We start from the raw sequence: 18,397 nt of genomic DNA, 5'->3' as shown, positions 1-18,397 counted from the left end.
CAAGGCATTGTGGGAATGGTAATTTATAACAAAAAATTTTTACAGGTTTTATTTTTTTAATTCAAATCTTTATCTTATGTAGTTTTAAAAAAGAAAAAAAATTGTATTAATGTTTCTAAAAAATTATAAACAGGAAAATCATTAGTTTGACTATTAATATTTAATGTAGCAGCACATTTCAAAAGGAATGTTTTTGTAAATCTTTGTAATAGATAAAACAACTCATATAAGTTCACAAATATTCACATTTTTATTTGTTCCTCTTCTTTTATGGACAAAGCACTTCATTTTTGTTGTGAATTATCATTGGCAAACATTTAACATTGTTTATAGGGGTCTAACAATTAATTACCAACAATAATTAATTAATAATTAATTAATAAATCAATTTATATTCCCATGATCCAAGCAGAACAATCTGTTTAAGGCAAGTTGGTAATGGAATTAAATAGAATCAACCTTTACCATGATAAAATCATTTCAAATTTAGATAAACCGATTCTGATTACAGTAAAAACTGATCAGTCCATCATTCCAGTCCAATGTGTGGAAATACTATGAATTTAGCAAAGACATGTGACTAAACAGTGTGGTAGAATATTCCAACAATGTTCCCCTGGATTCTTTTGATGTGGAAAAACAACAAGGAATGAACTTTAGGAAACTAAAATGTGAATGGTTTTTTTGTTAATTCTTGTTTACTTGTTTGTTTGTTAAAATAACTTAATTCACACTTGATTATCATGCAAGAAATACAATGAATCCTGGAAAACTTCACCTGCACTGTTCAGTACTCTGAGTCACACTGGTTGGTTTTTTGGGATAAAGATGTCCTGGATTGATTTTAGAATTTTAGAATGGGATTGTTCAGAATCAACCAATTTCAACTGTGAATCGGCAACCACAAATTATATGAATCGAATTGTCGCTGAAATAAATAGTTACTTTTTTAAGTCTATTTTTTTCCTGACATTTTTCATTAAAATAATTAATGTTAGTTAGTTATGTGGAAAGAATCAATTTAAGATGACTTTAAGTCAAGGTACGGTAAAAATCAGTTCAAAAAGATGCTTAAAAAACATTTTAGCAAGGTTTCTACTGACAAATATTGAAAACAAATTAAAAACAATGTTTTCAAATTTCTTTTATGTGCTATTGACACGTTCGTCTATGCACAATATTATTTTGTACACATTTAATTTTTGTTGGTGGAAAGGCAATGCAAGATAATGCACACAATAATAATCTTAAAATTTAGAATTTACAGATATTTGGTTGCAAACCTATGGAGAGAAATTCAAGGAACTGGATCAATAATTCTGTTAATGTTTTAGTGTGAGGATGTTTTCTGCAATGTAAATACTCTAACAAAGACTCTTCAAACAAGATCTGCACATTCTTTATTCAATCTTTTCCTACAGGCAGCCACTTTAAAAGGACAACCTTATCAGTTGTTAAACGAATGCCACACTTGTGCAACATCACACAGCTCTACCTGGATTTCTGTGAAGTCTACATTCTCACTACTGAGGTGCAGTCGTTACTCCCTGGGTGACACAGATGGTAACTATGCTCCAAACACACGTGCCGCTGAAACTTTCCGTCCGTTTTTAACGATGGAATTAATTTAGAAAAGTCTGTTGCTTGGGGTGAGGCGGAGCCAAAGCGGGCGAGACACACTGGCGTTTTTTGTTTTTACCAGTCCCAGGGCCATCTCCTGCAGCTATATAAGTGTCCACGTGAGGGCGCTGTAACAGAAGACAGAAACAGGTAAACTTGGGAGTTAATTTGCAGAAATGCCCCGTCACCGTAAACAAAACTATATATATTTTGTACTTTTTTGTGTTTTTTTTCCTTAACAGATTTATTTCATAGATATATATTTATGTTGGCAAACATCCTAAAATAAATGTATTTAGTAGAGTTACGACGGAGTTTTAGGGCCAGATTACAAACGGAAATTATTTTGTAATTACGACTTTAAAGTCGTAAATTTACGACAAAAAAGTCATAACTGTAAAATTACAAGAATAAAGTTGTATATTTATGACTTTTAAAGTCATAGGCTAAACTTGTGACTTTTTTTCTTGTAAATTTACAACTTTAAATCTCGTAAATTTACTTTTTTTTTTGGTAGCCCTAAAACTCAGTCGTAAAGTTAGAAGAGAGTGTCTGTTTTAAAATAATTATAACAAACAGTAAAAAGTCCATGTTTAGTTGACGTTTTACAAGTGTTGTTTTTTTGGGTGTGGATTAGTCTTTAGTAGTCTTAGTTTTATATTAGTTTATTTTAAGCTTAAAACTCTTAAAGTTTCACTTTGATTTTAAAATACCAACACTGGTGCAATTTCAATAAGGAAGTTCTACCTCACTAACACATCATCATCAATTAAGCCTTCTTTATGAACCAATAGAACGGTCTGACCTTTAACCACCATCACTGTCTAGGCTCTTGGGTTGGCACATCTATGGTTTAAGCTCATCCGGAGCCTAACCACCAAAGATTACAGACTTATTTTTCCGTAACACAATAAATCTTTACTCTCATTCCTAACATCTCTGCTTATTGAAATGAACACAATAATGAGAAGCAGCGTCAAGCATATCAGGAAAAGGTTTGGCTTAGAGCACCAAATTGGACTAAAGAAGAACACTTTGACTTCCTCTTTGAGGCCAATTAATAAATAAAAGTACCTGGAGTTGGGTCAGTTCAGCAAATAACCACTGGGTGGCCTGAAACACGAGCATGTCAGCTCTCATTAGGTCAGTTTGTTTCTGTTACTTGGTCTGTTCAGTTTCTTATGTTAAAGTTAAGTTGGTTGCCTGAGTTCATTATGCTTATGTTGAGCTTTTTTAAGGGCCCAGTTTGTTAATCGTTTTACATTTTTTGAGAAAAATTAAAAACTTTAATTTTTTGACAAACTTCTGTTGTCCTCTCTGGCCCCTCGATCTCTCACACATACATTTTAAATTTAGTCCGAATATTCTGGGTGCAAAGTTATAGCCCGCTGCCACGATGAGAAGCCACTCCGTTTTAGAGTAGCCGGCTGGGGATTTGGAAGCTGACTTTGGCGGGAATTTCAACTCAGGTCATTGCGGTGAAACATCCTCATCACTGTAAAACTACTATATCCTATTTTTGTTGTATTAAGTCAGGGGTGGGCAATTCCAGGCCTCGAGGGCCGGTGTGTCTGCATGATTTCCAGAAAGTCTTGCCCTACTCATGGCTGATTACCTGGTTCAGGTGTGTCCAGCCAATAATCTTGCCCTACTCATGGCTGATTACCTGGTTCAGGTGTGTCCAGCCAATTAGAACATGCCAGAGCAGGGTATGCTGGAAAACATGCAGGAATGTGGCCCTCAGTGCCCACCTCTGTCTTAAGTGAATTCAAACCAAAGAGGAAGTGAAGATCCACCCACGCAGACATTAAAACGCTCCTACCTTCTCACTGGTAGAACTTAATCTCTGTGTCTACACAGTCAAAGAACAGGTCTCCCAGCTCGTCTCCTGGTATCTCCCCGTTGAGCATGGCTGATATCTCACTCAGACACTGGGACTCCAGATCTCTCAGGATGTCGTAGACGGCTAGACCTTCATCCTGAGGAAGACGCAGGATTGAATATCCGGATAACTGGGTCATTTGAGTTTCAAACAGAAGATAAAACTCTTAGCTAAAACATAAATCTTTTCAAAACTAACTATTCAAAAGAAAAAAACGTAATATTCCCCCCCAAAAAATTGAGACATCATTGTATTTATCAGAAGACAAATTCTAAATGCATTCTTAGAAGTTGTAAAGTTTACTTTATTAGTTCAACACAACTGAAAGTAAACTTTTCAACTTCTAAGATGCTTTCTCCAAACAAATTACAGATAAAATGCAGATTTACCCTAAAGAAAACAAGGATTTCCTACGTCACTGTGTTCTGGGAACTGAAGCCAGTCTTGTTAGTGACTAATCTGAGACCAAACTGGATGCTGGCTTGTGTGTGACCTGCACTTATCTTGTAATTACAATTATAATCTGGAGACAGGACATCAGCAAAAATGCCTAAATAGAAAACCTGTTTTGCAGCGCTTTGCTTGCTCAGTTGGAGCCTGAAATGTGCTCCTGCAGCAGGTTTATGTTTAGTCTGAGTGACGCAGGAAACATCTTCAACTCTGCTCTGGGATTTATGTGCAGGTACTGTTAAGCGCACCTAGCATGACAACCTGATCCAATGGGAATGAATGTGTGCGCACCGGCTTGCTCTCCATGTTGCTCAGCGCCACCTGGTGGGCCTTGTACAGGTCGTGTCTGCGGTCCACGCGGCTCCGGAAACGCGGCTGCTTCCTGACGGGGTCGTCCGGGCCGAACTGTGGGGAGACCACCCTCAGCACTCGGGTGGGACAATCCGAGAAGATAAAAGGCTTGAAAATGGACCTGCCAAAGGGGCGGGGTCGACCGGAGGGAGAGACAGGAAAGAGAGAATGATGGACTCACATCCCCATCATCTCAGACAGAACACAAGAGTTTCTGTGACTGATTTTTGGCCAAAACCTTTTAATTGTAGGGGCAAATTTTATTGGTTAGACTGATGACATATATGTTTGAACCTCTAAACTTGATTGGAAGGGATAGCTTGACTGGTGGAACTTTAGATACAACTACATTTCCCTGAATGCCTAGAGAGGCCAAGTGGCATAGGATTGGTCAAAGCAGTTGATGGGAAGTTCTGTGTGTTCAAGTGAGCTGTAAGTGTTTTTATTCACAAGTGTTTTTAAAAGTCGCATATGATCACATCTATTCTCCCGCCTCCTTTTCGCAAATACTGAGCTAGCATTCACATGTGAGAACACCATAACTAAATGTGTTTGTTCAAAGTGATAAAAATAAAATAAAATGACAAAATAAAAATGTATAAAAAGAACTGGTTAAATTCTCAGAAATTGGTGCGAATGCAACATTCAGAAGTCCTACATAATAAGGAAATTGCATGCTAATGTTAGCATTAGCTTGTCTGGTTCCACAAATTCATCAAAGTAAAACAACTTCAAAATCTCAAAATAACAGACTTAGCTTAGTGATAGCTTATCTAATATTGTTTATTTATCTTTTAGCACAGATACATTTATTAAAATAGCATGCTAACAATAGCAATAGCCTGCCTAGCTAAATCATATCACACTTCATTATACAATTTGATACTTTTTGTTTCATATAAGCCTAAAACTTCCACATTAACTGAAGTGATCGGCTTATAGACTGCAAAAAATGGGAATTTAAAAACCTTAGAATAGAGTTTTATTTGTTTTATTTCAAGTTGCTTGTAAAATAATTGAACGCTGTTTGAGTGAATACACGATACAGCATTCAATTTAGCAGCTAACCTTGATGGGTCGGGGGTGGCAGTGAAGAAGTGAATGCAAGGCAGGTTCATGTCTCTAGGTAGGACGGACACCATGCTGCCTGTGGTGCAAAACCCCCCAGAGTCCATGCAGATCCCACTGGGTTTATCCCTCAGAATGGACATCATCACCTCTGCTGTCATTGAGCCTGAGGAGGAGACACACACACTGCATGCACTGCTTTTCCACAGAAACCCCCGTAGTTCAAACAGGGTAACCTACCATTGTGCTGTTGGATCAGTGCAGTGCCTCCTTTGTAGCGCTGCTTGGCTAGCTCCATCCTGGTAGGAGGGTTCTCTGGGCTAAAAGTCTGAGAAAAGTTGAACTCTTCTTGGCCGTCCCACCAGCCCTGAGCCTGGGCCACGCTCCGCAGCTCTGGGTGCTCGGCTGAGATCTCTGTGCTAATCGTCAGCTGGTTGGAGATGTTCTTTACGCCCTCTGAGAACCATCAGACGAACACTTTTAAACTATCTTACTTCAAATAAAAAATAAAAAAAGATCCAATCTCCTGAATGAAGAAGTAATGTATTTGAATTGTTATATGTAGTTTGACATCCATCATGATGAGCGTCACAAATGAAAAAATTAGATTCCTCAGACTAGACCTGAACTTTGAAACAACAATGCCAGTGGAGAAACATTTTTATTTTATGCTCTTAAAAAAAACTATGGTACATACAACAACACAGATTTCTGCAAGAAATCATTTTAGATACAGAAATATTTTAACATTCTTTAAATAAAAGGCAAAAATATTTGAAGATCAGCAACAGATCAAGCAAAGTATTTACTAAAATTTCTAAATTACTGGTACCTAGTATGTGTAAAATTTATTAGAAAATCTAAATCTGAGAATCCTATATTTCTAATAATTTATTTATTTTTATTATTTTAAGTATCATCTTGTGTTATGGCTGTTTTACCCCGATTGTTTCTGTCGTGACTTCATTTACTTTTCTTTTTCAAAAGTTCTTGCCTTTTTCCAGGTCACAATTGGAAACAAGATTTTTTTTCTTAATCTGTCTTGCCTGAATAATTAAAGGTTAAATATTTAAAAAAATGAAATGCACAAAAGAGATGCACAAAAACTAAAAAGAATACAAATTTATCTGGGTTACGCTTATTAAATGTAAAACAGGTGAAAGTAATAGCACAAGTGCTGCGCTGGATGCTAAATTATCAAAGGAACGTTTAAAACACAACAAAAAAATTAAAGGTATGTTGAACATTTTTAACGACAAAAAATGTAATATAATGTAAATATAATCTAATATTCTAAAATAAAAACAATGTAAGGAATATTATACACTTCTCTAAATAAATACTGAATGCTAGTAAAAAATGTATCCAAAAGTTTCAGAAATTAATGCGATAAATTTTAAATGAACAGCTAAAAGAGCCTATTTTCACACTAACTGCTTTATTTACTGCAGAAAGTTCAAGAAAGTTTTAGAAGATGTTAATAATTCGGGAAAGTGCTAAAAAATTTAACTAAATAATGCAACTAACTCAATAAAAATGAACTAAATATAAACTGTTAGGGGATAAGTAAGCCTTATTTGTTTTATTTAATAATTCCTTTCAAATCAACTTTTATAAAACATATAATTCATAACATAAAAGAGGTTTACATTTTTGTCTTCATTTAAGAAGCACTATTCAGAAACCAAATATCCTTTTTTCTTTTGGCGTTTGCTATTCATCTCTAGATCACCTTTTCTATCAAGTGTGTTTGTGAAAAGTTCCAAAGCTTCTAAATTGTTTGAGTTTAGCGAGATTCTCAGATTTATTGCAGTTAAATTATTTTATCTATACCTGACACTTTCTGCGCCACCCAGAGCCTTCCAGCGGTTTCCAGCACCCACGCCTCATGGCGGTCCACCAGCAGGAAGGTGTTGTGGTAGCTGAAGGGCTCGGGATCCTCCCTGCATTGGCCCCCCTGGCCGTGCTGCTCCAGGAGGTCGGTGATCACCGTCAGCGCCGCCCGGGCGCTGTCACCACGCTCCAGCCCCAGCCTGCAAGTCAAAGCCTCTGCTGTTTTTTTCAACACTTGATCATTTGGTCTAGCAGAAACCGTGAAGACACGCTGAGCGTGTTGGGTGATGTCTGCAAGCTCGCTGCCATGTGCTTGAAAGGAAGTGCTGCATAGTTTTACAAACCCTTTGCAGCTCTTCATGCTGAGTGAGTTCTTCCTTTTGCAGGTAAGAACCGTTGCAGGCAACGCTTCACCAGCATTCACGACCCCTGTCATAACACGCTCGTAGCAATCTGCACACCCATCTGATCAAAGGCTTAGAGGATTTTCTTAACACCGTTACTTAGTTCACAATATCCTTGATTGGTTTTTGTGTCTTCTAGGTATGTGAGAAATATCAAAGGTTTCTGAAGCTCACCGAACCAGGTCCATGCCTAGCAGAGCCTCTCCGGGGGACACGGGCTCTTTGGTCCAGACTGCCTCATTACCAATACACACCCCTTGGTCATTGGCTCCCATCTCGGCACCCCACATCCAGGCAGGTTTGCTGAGGACGACAGCATGAGTCTGCTCTACTTGAGGGATTTGGATAAACGTGCACTGTAGAAAACAAAACCCAAAGAGAAGGAGAAACAAGCATGATTCTTACACCACCTGCATTCTTCAAAGAGCTGTCAACAATATAATCTCTACATAGAAATTACTGGTGTACAGAAAAACTTCAACAAAGAAGCAAACCAACAGGTTGACATCTGAAAAATGTCTTCACACCACAATGATCTCACAGCGCCGACATCAACAAATCATAACGATGAGACAGGTTTTGTGTTTACCTCAAGGATAGGCTTTCTTGTATGTCAGATTAAGACAAACAATGCTTTTGTTTGGTTTGGTGGAAAATCATTTCCTATTTCAATTTATACCAGAGGAACTAAATACCAGGGGAACTCGAGAGAGGTCCCAGTGTCGGGCTTCGTGTCCCACTCATGAAACCTTCCAGAAGGGTACCTCGCGTCTATCCAAGTTCATGTGCTGTCTCAAGTCTCTCTTCAGAAGAGCAAATCTTTTAGATAAGATCCAGTCAAAATATGAGCAAATGTCAAGTCACAAAGATCTGCTCCCAAGTTACATATCAAGTCCTTAGTCATGTCCCAGTTAAACCTCAGGCTAAGGTCTACATAAAGTCCAAACTTCAAATGAAAATATCAAAGCAAGTTCATAGTCTTCAGGAACAAGTCATACTCAAGTCTGAAATCTTTAGACACAGGTCACACTCAAGCCTCTGACCACAGGTCCAAGTATAATCAGACATCTTGAATGGTTGTCCATTCTCTTGTCACTTGTCTGAATTGACTACATTCACAGTATATGAGAACTGGACAGTCAGTGGGACGTCACCCATAGAAAGTGGCTCTAACGAAATTAAGTCAATTTAGTCACCATTTTTTTTCACGATATCACAACGTTCGAACCAGACAACATCAGTAAGCAGTGATTAGTCCGTGTCAGTCTGAGTCAATGTTTCTATAGCAACCACTCTCACCCATCAGGACTGAGTTTGTTGGAAGTCCAAACCCTTACCACTTGAAAGCGGGCTCGGGAGAATCTGCCTATCAAAAATTTCAAACGTGAGACGTGAGACCACATACTTTTATCGAAGCGTCTGATTGGCCAGTTTATAACTAGCACTACGGAAAGAATGTGAAAAAAATTAAGATTAGCAAGAACACACTAAAAAATAGTGTGAGAGCAAGACCCAACGAGTACTTAATTCGTAACGTGAGGGGGGAGGGATCACTTAGTCCAGTTCTCATGTACAGTCCATGGTTAATTCTAAAGTATCATCACAAGTCCTTGCAAATGTAAAGTGTTTATTCACAAATCCAAGCCAGCTGTTACTACAGAAAGACCAACATGCAATTTAGCATCATAAGGAGTTCAAGATCCCCATCTAACATTTCCAATGTCAAAGCCTCCCATGGTAAAAATGTGTCAATTTACACCAAATGTATGCGAAGTGTCGTGGATTTAATTTTTTGATTGGCAGGTGGGTGAACTCTCTTTAATCTGTCCTGCCCAATCAGCATTTTCAGTTTGGGGAGTACAGTCACTTTGGCTACGTTCACACCGCAGGCTGAAACGACCCAATTCCGATTTTTTTGCCCCTATGCGACCGGTATCTGATCTTTTCATGACAGTCTGAACGACACAGACCTCCGTCCGAACGGCCAGGCCACATGTATTCGACCCATACATCATTTATACGCTACAAACGTCATAATTCTGCGTTGAAGTAGGCGGGAACGAGAACATAAACATCAACCATGGCGGACGATGCTGCTGAGACCAGTCAGTGGAAGGGAAGTGAGGTCACCGATTTGATTAATATTTAGGGTGACAGCTCTGTTCAGGCCAAACTCGAGGGCTCTTATCGCAATCAGGCAGTTTTTGAAAAAATTTTCAGCGAAATGGCCGAGCATGGTATTGAACCTTTCCAGCGATTACTTTTTTTTCCGCTTTCTGACCGTGGTCAGAAGAAGCGCGGGGGACCGAAGGCGGATCCTCCTTCGGGGTTCACTTCCTTGAACCCTCAGATTCTCCAGAGCGGGTTAATAAAGAGTCAATAGCAGTTCTGCTGGATGGAAGCCTTCTTTTATTATCGTTCTCCTTCCTCCATAACACAACATGAATGCGCTGCCCCCCTCATTCCCCACTGCGCTGCACGCGCTCTCTCCTCTCTCTTACACACACAGCACATTCACAGCACACGCCCCCAGCACATTCACATTCCCATTCTACAACAGTGGGTACAGACGATCCTGGCTCCAATGCCTTCTTAAAATGAGAAGATTGTAATTGTGCTGGCTGCTTTGTGAAAATAAATTTATTAATGCAAAAAGAGCTCCGCTGTTGACAACACTGTTGTTGACATCCATTGTTAACGTAAGCTACTTCCGCAAACAACGAGTGACGTCGTTCACCGTTGAGTACTCTTCTGCGTATGCGGGTCACTTCTGGGTCATTTCACGGTCACACAGGAGATCACAAAAGTTTGCATTTAATTGGAAATGTGAACGGCCTTGCAAAAAAATCAAATGTTTTCAAAAAGTCTAAATTGAGCATTAAGCCCTGCAGTGTGAGCATAGCCTTTGTGCCTCACTTTCCCCATTCAGACTACTATGGGTGAGGTCAGAGGTTATCCCTCTGGTGTATGCACCTCTGGATGAGTAAAACATTAGCTTCAAGAAGACACGTTTTATCCTCCACACCAGTGAAGTACTTTAGGGCAAAATGTACTTAGAAAAAATAAATGTGCAAGAGGACTCGGGTGTGAGACAGCCTATGAAAAGTGATCTGTCAAAACATGGAGGTTTCGTTGATGCAACCATCATGTCGGGGATCTGTTGCGTTTACTCAAGAGTTTCAACACTTCCTTCTCTTTACCCATTAACCGAAAAGGATATGTCAGCGTCAGTCCATCAAGTTAATGTTCAACCATATGGACTCCACTTCCTTGGCTTTTTCCAAAAGGTCAGATCCTGCTTTACCTCCAACATGGAGTCTGGAGGATTTGATGCCGCAGGATAGTAGGCGACCTCCTGCACCTCATCCCGGGGACGGTCAGAGTTTTTCCCAAAAATGACGTGGTCATCCCGAGAGCCAGGGGGCAAGGACACAAAACAGTCACAGGACATGGGGGGCTCTGCCATCCTGAAACACACAGAGCAGAACACAGGTCAGGATCCTCCACGGTGATGAAATGCAGCATAAGCAGCAACTTCACTGCCTCCTGTAAACAAGCAGATTTGGCAGCAATCATCATGAGTCAGTGCGTTTGGCATCCCGCAGAAATGTGCAAGCCTCCACTCTTCCACCATCATATGCGCACGCAGTTCCTTCCCTCGGAACCAACCAGCCAGTGCGCGCTCATCTCCTCACACAGGGATTAGAGGAAGAGCACTTTATTCACCGTAATCTCCACAAATCCCGCCGCCACGTTGCTCTATTAACGCCCTGTGCGCACATTTGCCGCTTTCAGAGCCGGAAATTATGTCGCAGAAAAGTGCAGGAGGAGCGGCGCGAGCGCCGTGTTTGTTGTGACCGAGCAGAGGCCGCGGCCACGCCGCGTCGCCTCCCAGCGCGGACCGGTCTGTTCCGGGGTGGTGGTTGGGAGGAGAGAGAGGGGGAGGGGGGAATCGGAGATTCGTGTCTTTTTTTTTTCTAGAGAGGGGAGGCAGCGGCTGGTGGAAAAGGTTCGGCAGAGGGTGGGTTCAGTTAAAAAAAAAAAGTCAAAAGCGCGCGGCACAAAGTGTTTACCTGCTGGGGTTATTTCAGCGCTGAGAGCGGCGGCCAGCTGGGAGCAGGGCGGCTGGAGGGAGCGGGTCACGTGACGCCGAAATCCAAAGGTCTGTACTTAAAGGTCTCGTCTCGTCTGCCCGCAGGCTCAGATCCCCGCCTCAGAGTCCAGTCCACACCTCCGGTCCCCAGCGACGGATCCCCCACCCCCCACCCCCTCCACAGCTGTCACTCACGGGTTGTTGTGGAGCCTCCTATCATAACCGTACAAGTATAATTAAACCAAAACGGATTTCAGCTTCACTCGTAATTTCACGTCTGTGTGACGTCAAGCTCGAGCGCACCCGGTAATCACTAAAGTAAACAAGCGTTCAGAAGTTTACCAACGTCAGAGCTTTTACCAAAACAACCCAGGTAACACAGCAGCACAGGTGAGAACAGCAACATTCTAACCACAATATTCTGACACTTTATTGAAAATTTGGTTGAAATTTTCTAGTGTTGTTTCGATAATGTATTTCTTTTATAATTTATTCTTCATGGAAGCTAAGCAGGTCAGAAACAAAACAAAACAAAAAAAAAACATATTATAGTAGCTTTCTTTACAAAATAGGGGTGTAACCATTAATTGATGAATCAATTTATGTTCATATGATCCAACCAGATAGATCTGTCTGAGGCTGAATTGAATTGGCCTATACCATTAAAAAATGGTTTCCGCAGGTGCGTGCCACGACGGCAGAAACCAGAGCGAAGACAAGTGGACAGGTTCATGTCCTTTTATTCATTTTGTACAGTCAAGCCAAAGCAGCGGCACTGCAACCAAAAGAAGATGACATAAACAACAATGTGACATCCACAAAAATGTTATAAGAAATCAGCCAAAACACCAAACACAATGTATAAGAATGTGAAAACAAACGTATACCATACACAGCAAAAATGCACAATGCACCCCAAAACCAGAAACGGCCAAGTGGTACACCAACACACACACCTGTTCCCCTTTTATGCCGCACACGCCCCTTAACCGAATCCCCATTGGTCACTCTAGCGTATGTACTCACAGTTGGAGGCTTGGTGTGAAATGTCCAAGCGGTGCTGATCTTCCTCCAGGCTTTTTCTTTCCCAGGATGTCATTAATTATGTCTTGCAGGCACAAACCACAATTAATAACTACTTCGTGATCAATTTTCAAACAGTTGCCACTTCCGCTACCCATACGTCGCTACCAAATCAGAGTGCCTCATTGCTCAAAGTTCAACTGGTTTAACTTTGAACGTGTGTTCAATGGCTACACGTTCTGAACGTAGAGCCAAAAAACTGATTGTTAAACTTGTGCAGCAACGCATGAATGCAAGAGTTTTGAACGCGGAAGTCCAATTATCTGCATTCATGTAGACTTTTCATTGAAAGTGGCGGCTTGATTGTGCATTGCACAGGCCGGAGTGAACATAGCTTCACTGTGTGCATCATACATGTAAGAACCAAGCTGGGAAGACCCATAACACCTTGCAATAGGTAACGCAGCCAGCACCACAGCATTGACTGCAAATAAGAACTGGACTTAGTGGGCCCTCCCTCCTTTCTTCCAAACAGGAAGTACCCGCTGGCTCCAAAAAGCCAGAGTCCCATTCAACTGAGAAATAAGCAGCTATTACTCAGTCATTATATGTGTCAGAATAACCGTTCTTGCTACCTTTTTTAATACGTTCTTGCCAATCCATATTTTTTATGTTATTATTTTTTATAATTACAAGTTACTCAAAGAATGTTCAAAATGCTTAATTGAAAGATTCTCCCAAGCCCGCTGTCAAGTGTTAGGGGTGTGGACTTCCAACAAGCTCATTCCTGATTGGCGAGAGTTGTTGCAATCAAAATGTTGACTCAGACTGACTCTGACCAATCACTGCTTACTGACGTCGTCTGGCTCCAACAACGCAGCATCCGAAAAAATGGTGACAGAATTTGACTTCATTTGTTCGGAACCGGAAGCGAGCCATTTTCTGTGGGTGACATCGCAGTCAGTCCAGTTCTCACATTCAATGGACCACACATAAACGACCTGACATCCACCCATCCATTGGTAGAAAGGGACGGACCATCACAAGACCCCACACAGAACATCACCAGAAGCTCATGGACTCCTGACCTACACAGAAAGTTGTCCCATCAATGAGCCTCACATCCCCCAGAGGCTGACAACCACTAACCCTAACTACACAACACTGCAAACTAGACAAACTGCCAATCAGTTCCACAGAACAGCCAGAGAGGGTGTAATGGGAAAGTTAAAGAGGAAGGCTGGGGCAACAAATCAAGACAATCAAGCCTGGCTGTTAAACAGAAGATAATAATGGACAACTCTCAGTAAACCTGAAGATGTGCAGTAACACAACTGCTGTTTCAATTTTCTCCATTTATTAAACTTACTGCTTTGCTGTTTGCTGTTTTAATCAATTAAACACCATCAATAAAATTAATGTTGACATACAGAAGTTAACTTTTGACAATCCGATGGAGAATTTGCACAGAAGATCACAGTGTCTAAGATTACCTTTCTAACCTACAATTTATAAAGAACTTAGGTCAAAGGTTCACTGTGAAGGCCAAAGTCAAAATTCAATGCTATCATTTGCAAGTAATGAAAATCAAATAAACGTCCTGATGTCTCATCAGAAGCTTTTATTTCCCCTCATAAAGGCTCAAGCTCATCATCTTTTAAGGCATTTCTGTTTCAACTAAACACTTATTGATCAGTTTTTCCAAACACCTCAATGAGTAAAAGGGAAACACCGTCTTAGAAAAGGAAAACCTTCCTCTAATGTTCATGTTGCTGTGTTTGACTTCTCTAAAGTTTGTGCTCAAACACTAATAATTTTTTTTACCTTTGTCACTACAAGAATAGTTAAATTTACACGAAAAGGGCAAATTTTAATCTTTCCTGCTTGAATTTTTTTAATTAAAATTTCATTTTAATTCAAGATAGCAGTCTATTTGCTCAAATATAAACCAAAGCCAGCATAGCCTGGCGATTACCTGTCAACATAAAAAACATTTAAACACAATCTATCATTCTAAGTGATGATATGTGAGTTAAAAAATTGCAGCTCTATGGACTGTTAGAATTATATTAGATAGAGATCTATTTAAGCAATTAAATGGATTAGATTCATGACAAAAATGACAAAATAGTTGAATATGAAAGTAAAAATTTGTCTAAAATTTCACTGCGAGATTGCAGTTTTTTCGTTTTAAAGCAGTGGGATTATTAAGAGTAGAAACTTCAGGAGTCAGGAATCAGAAAAAGAAATCAAGTTTATTCTCAAGGGTAATGGTTACATGGATCACCACCGCACACCACTGTCTGTTACCAGTTTGTCTGGGTCCCATGTTGGCTAATCAGTGTAATTAAAGTTTCTGTGTGTCAGTAGTTTATCGAGTGGGTGTCTCCCATCGGTGGTGTTTCATTGGGTTATGTCCCTGACACTCCCTGTCTCAGACTCTCTGAGTCCACAGCATTTTCACTTTAACTATAACAGATCCTAAATCCACATTTAATATTGAAGATGGACAAATTCCCACAGAATCATGTATTGATGGTAATTTCTAAATCACATCCAGAAGAAAAGTTTCAAGAAACTACTTTATAATTACTTTATGGTACTTTGTCCGACTTGTATCTATGACACTTGGTTTGCTGGGTTAAGTGATTTAAAAATGGTTATTTTGACATGTAGTTGTGTAATGAAGATATACTGAATCATTTAGAAGAATAAAGCCATGAATGCAGTTAAGGTATCTATATAAGAAAAGAGCAATCCTTGCCAGATATTTTGGTCAACTAAGAAGCTAGAAACAAATTTGGAGTCAACCCACAGGGTAAGAGTTGTTTAGGGTCCTTAGAGGTTGTGCACTTTATGATTTAAAAAAAAGGAGGAGAACCAGCCTCACAGGCTTATGTAGCAGCAGTGCTACCTTGTCTTAACAGAAGAGAAATTCTGAGCAGACAAGTGTTAATGCTTAGGATCACCATGCAGGAACAACTGAGCTTTTCACAAAAAACAAGACAACCCCTAATCAATGGAAATGTCTAGTCAATGAAGCATCTGCTGCTGTGGGTTTGGATCAGACACATCACAGGGATTGCTTTGCAGCCTCTAATCAAATGGATTTTGAGTTGGGACATGCTAACCTTGCATAGCCTCATGTCTAACTACAGTTCAATAAATGATTCAATTGGAGACTGCCATTGCAACTCATTTATTTGGCTCGCCACTAACAGCAACTTGGGGTCTTGTGGCGTATGAGTGTGCTTACGCCATTTCTGCTGATGTACTTCATGCTAGTTGCTAGCAACTTGTGTGTATGTGTGCAGCTGTATTTCTGCCTCATCTCCATTCCACCCCAGGCAGCTGTTTGGGTACAACAGCCACTACTTTGGTGTTGGAAAGTGGGGCACAGACTTCTGGAAGACTTCCTGATGGAGCAGCTATAGCGTAGCATCCTGGAAACAACCTTACAATGAGGTGGAAGGAGAACACTTTGATGCCCCAGGAACACAAGTGATCCCTGGTCGACACATTCATCAAGAATTAGTCCAGGTGAGCTCATCATCTGTACCCCTTGTTTTCTATGCCTATTGTACCACCATCCAAGACCGACATGGACGCACTTATGTTATAAGGGAATTTGAAACACCAGTGCATGTTGTCTTTGCATGACCCCAATAGGAGATCAGCAGTTGCCCTGTAGCAAAGAATCTATGGTGGTGAAAAGAGTACATCAACACCAAGTAGCTCACGAGGCAATGAAAGATACTTGAGCTTCTTGGAATCAGGCAAAACATAAAAAATAAACAGGGTGATGGTTCAATTTTTCACAAAAGACAAGATCTGGTGAGCTGGTGTCTAGAGGAAGCAGGGGCTTTTGCCTTAAGTGGTCTCACCTTAAGGGGAGCGCAGGTGTGCTTTGCACTTCCCTTGAGGCTCATGCGGCCACCTCTAGTCATGAAACTGGAACGTACCATTCTCACGCGGGTAGTAAATGTATCGTGAAGTACGACACACGAGTCATGATGTCATACAGTGCCCTTACATCACACTCTCGTTGTTAGTAAAGTGCAATTACTGGCTTCTTACTAACCATGCATAAATACCTCACCCACGGCTCATGCACATAATATGTAAGTGTCTGTAGGACACCTGTGGGACACAAACTACGCTCTGATTGTCCAATTTGTACGCAGTCAGGCTGCGCGCAAGGAGCATGCACGTATCACCTGAACAGCACTACACCATGCAAAGAGTAGCGGATTTGAGGGATCAGGAGATTGAAAACATGTAAAAATCCATGCAACATGCTTGCCTCACACGTACTTCACCTTTACATGTTGGATAAGATGCTATGGCCTGTTGCCCACATCACCCCCGTAGAACAAATTTCCATGAACATTTTGACTACAGGCTCACCAAGCAGTCAACGATCTTGATATTTCATTTGGACCTGCGAACAGTTTTGCCCATTTTTCACCTGCATGCACCAATAAGGGCAGAGGTGACCAAGGCCTTAACAATGAGGTATTAGGTATAACATGGATAATCCCCCAGACATAGTCTATCAATGAATCTACCTGTTATCTTCTCAGTCTTTTCTCTATTTTCACCATTCTTCTTAAGTGTCTCGTCTTTTTCACCACTTTTTATTGTTCTTTTAATATGATTTAAAACCATACATTCCTGGAAAGCTTTAAGCCGTACCCATACATGACAAAATGATAAAACATCTTTCTGCTCAGAAAGAACCAACTAGAGAAACAGTTTGCATTTACTAAAGCTAATCATTATAAAAGGTTTTGAGCAAATTCCTTTTGAGTGTCATTCTACACTCGCAGAGTCAGGAAACGGGTTAGTCATCACTGCTGTTTATTCTGCTCGTGCAAAACAACCCTGTTGAGGTCTGGGTGTTCAGCACAGTCAAAGATGTGTTTTCTCCATGAAAACCAGCTCGGCTGCATTGCAGTGAGCGACAGTCTTCTTGTTTTAACCGTTTCCTCAGTCAAAGCCAGACAATTGTTGAGTCCATAACTGCTGCTCTTCAGTATGCATACCAGTCAATCTCCTGCCCAAAAGTGACTCATGCTGCGTGTTTTGGTGGTAAACTTGTGAATGATTTCTTTCAACAACTCATTATGCACAGAGGAGTACAGCAAAGGAGTGCCAGATGAGCTGCTACAAGAGTCCGACTCACGCTTGTGCTTGGAGATGTAACACCTGGACCCCACTGGTTCCCTCTTTATACCAGATTTGAAAGAGGTGTTGACTCGTTTAGAGAAGGAGTACCTTGGTGAGAGGTGTTTCCTTACAGACAACAAGGAATGCTGAAGGCGACATGACAAACTTTTTTTGATTTTTTTTTCTGTGAAGACATCCTGTTACCTGAACGGCAGCAGGTGACTTCCACTCCCTCTTCAGCCTTTCATGTCTGTGAGCGTGTTGACAAGCATCACACATCCTGTCTGCCCTTACACAAAACAACCAATGAGGAGTAAACACCCACCTGAGCCAAAGGCTGACACACCCAAGCAAGACCTTCTGCACAGTAAGCATGCATGACTTAAGAAGAAAGCACAGACAGACTAACGAGACACAAACCTTTGAAACGCATCTGTATATGGAAATTTATGTGAGGGAAAACCAGTCCTTGATTGGAAAGAAAACACTGCGTTTATACATACA

At 40.6% G+C, this 18,397-nt stretch overlaps 1 protein-coding gene across 3 annotated transcripts; it reads right to left on the bottom strand.

Annotated features, from left to right (window-relative positions):
• Positions 1-1,377: 1,377 nt before the first annotated feature.
• scrn2 (secernin 2) lies at positions 1,378-11,979 on the bottom strand. 3 transcript variants are annotated; one of them, XM_020713862.2, is made up of 9 exons: positions 11,335-11,507; positions 10,913-11,075; positions 7,783-7,964; positions 7,205-7,404; positions 5,612-5,827; positions 5,372-5,537; positions 4,244-4,424; positions 3,443-3,599; positions 1,378-1,748 (listed from the first exon to the last, which is right to left on the bottom strand). In XM_020713862.2, the coding sequence occupies exons 1-8, from the start codon at positions 11,388-11,390 to the stop codon at positions 3,447-3,449; spliced, it is 1,317 nt and encodes a 438-aa protein (XP_020569521.2). In that variant the 5' UTR covers positions 11,391-11,507; the 3' UTR covers positions 1,378-1,748; positions 3,443-3,446. The 3 variants fall into 3 exon arrangements, 2 of the variants coding, with proteins under 2 accessions (XP_020569521.2, XP_023810946.1); XM_023955178.1 differs by lacking the exon at positions 11,335-11,507 and adding an exon at positions 11,682-11,979 and having other exon boundaries at positions 1,699-1,748; XR_002292991.2 differs by lacking the exon at positions 1,378-1,748 and adding an exon at positions 2,123-3,146 and having other exon boundaries at positions 3,378-3,599; positions 11,335-11,509.
• Positions 11,980-18,397: the final 6,418 nt, after the last annotated feature.

This window comes from Oryzias latipes, chromosome 1 (assembly GCF_002234675.1).
Source record: "Oryzias latipes chromosome 1, ASM223467v1".
In the NCBI taxonomy this organism is placed as follows: domain Eukaryota; kingdom Metazoa; phylum Chordata; class Actinopteri; order Beloniformes; family Adrianichthyidae; genus Oryzias; species Oryzias latipes.
This window is presented reverse-complemented; position numbering and strand designations above follow the sequence as displayed.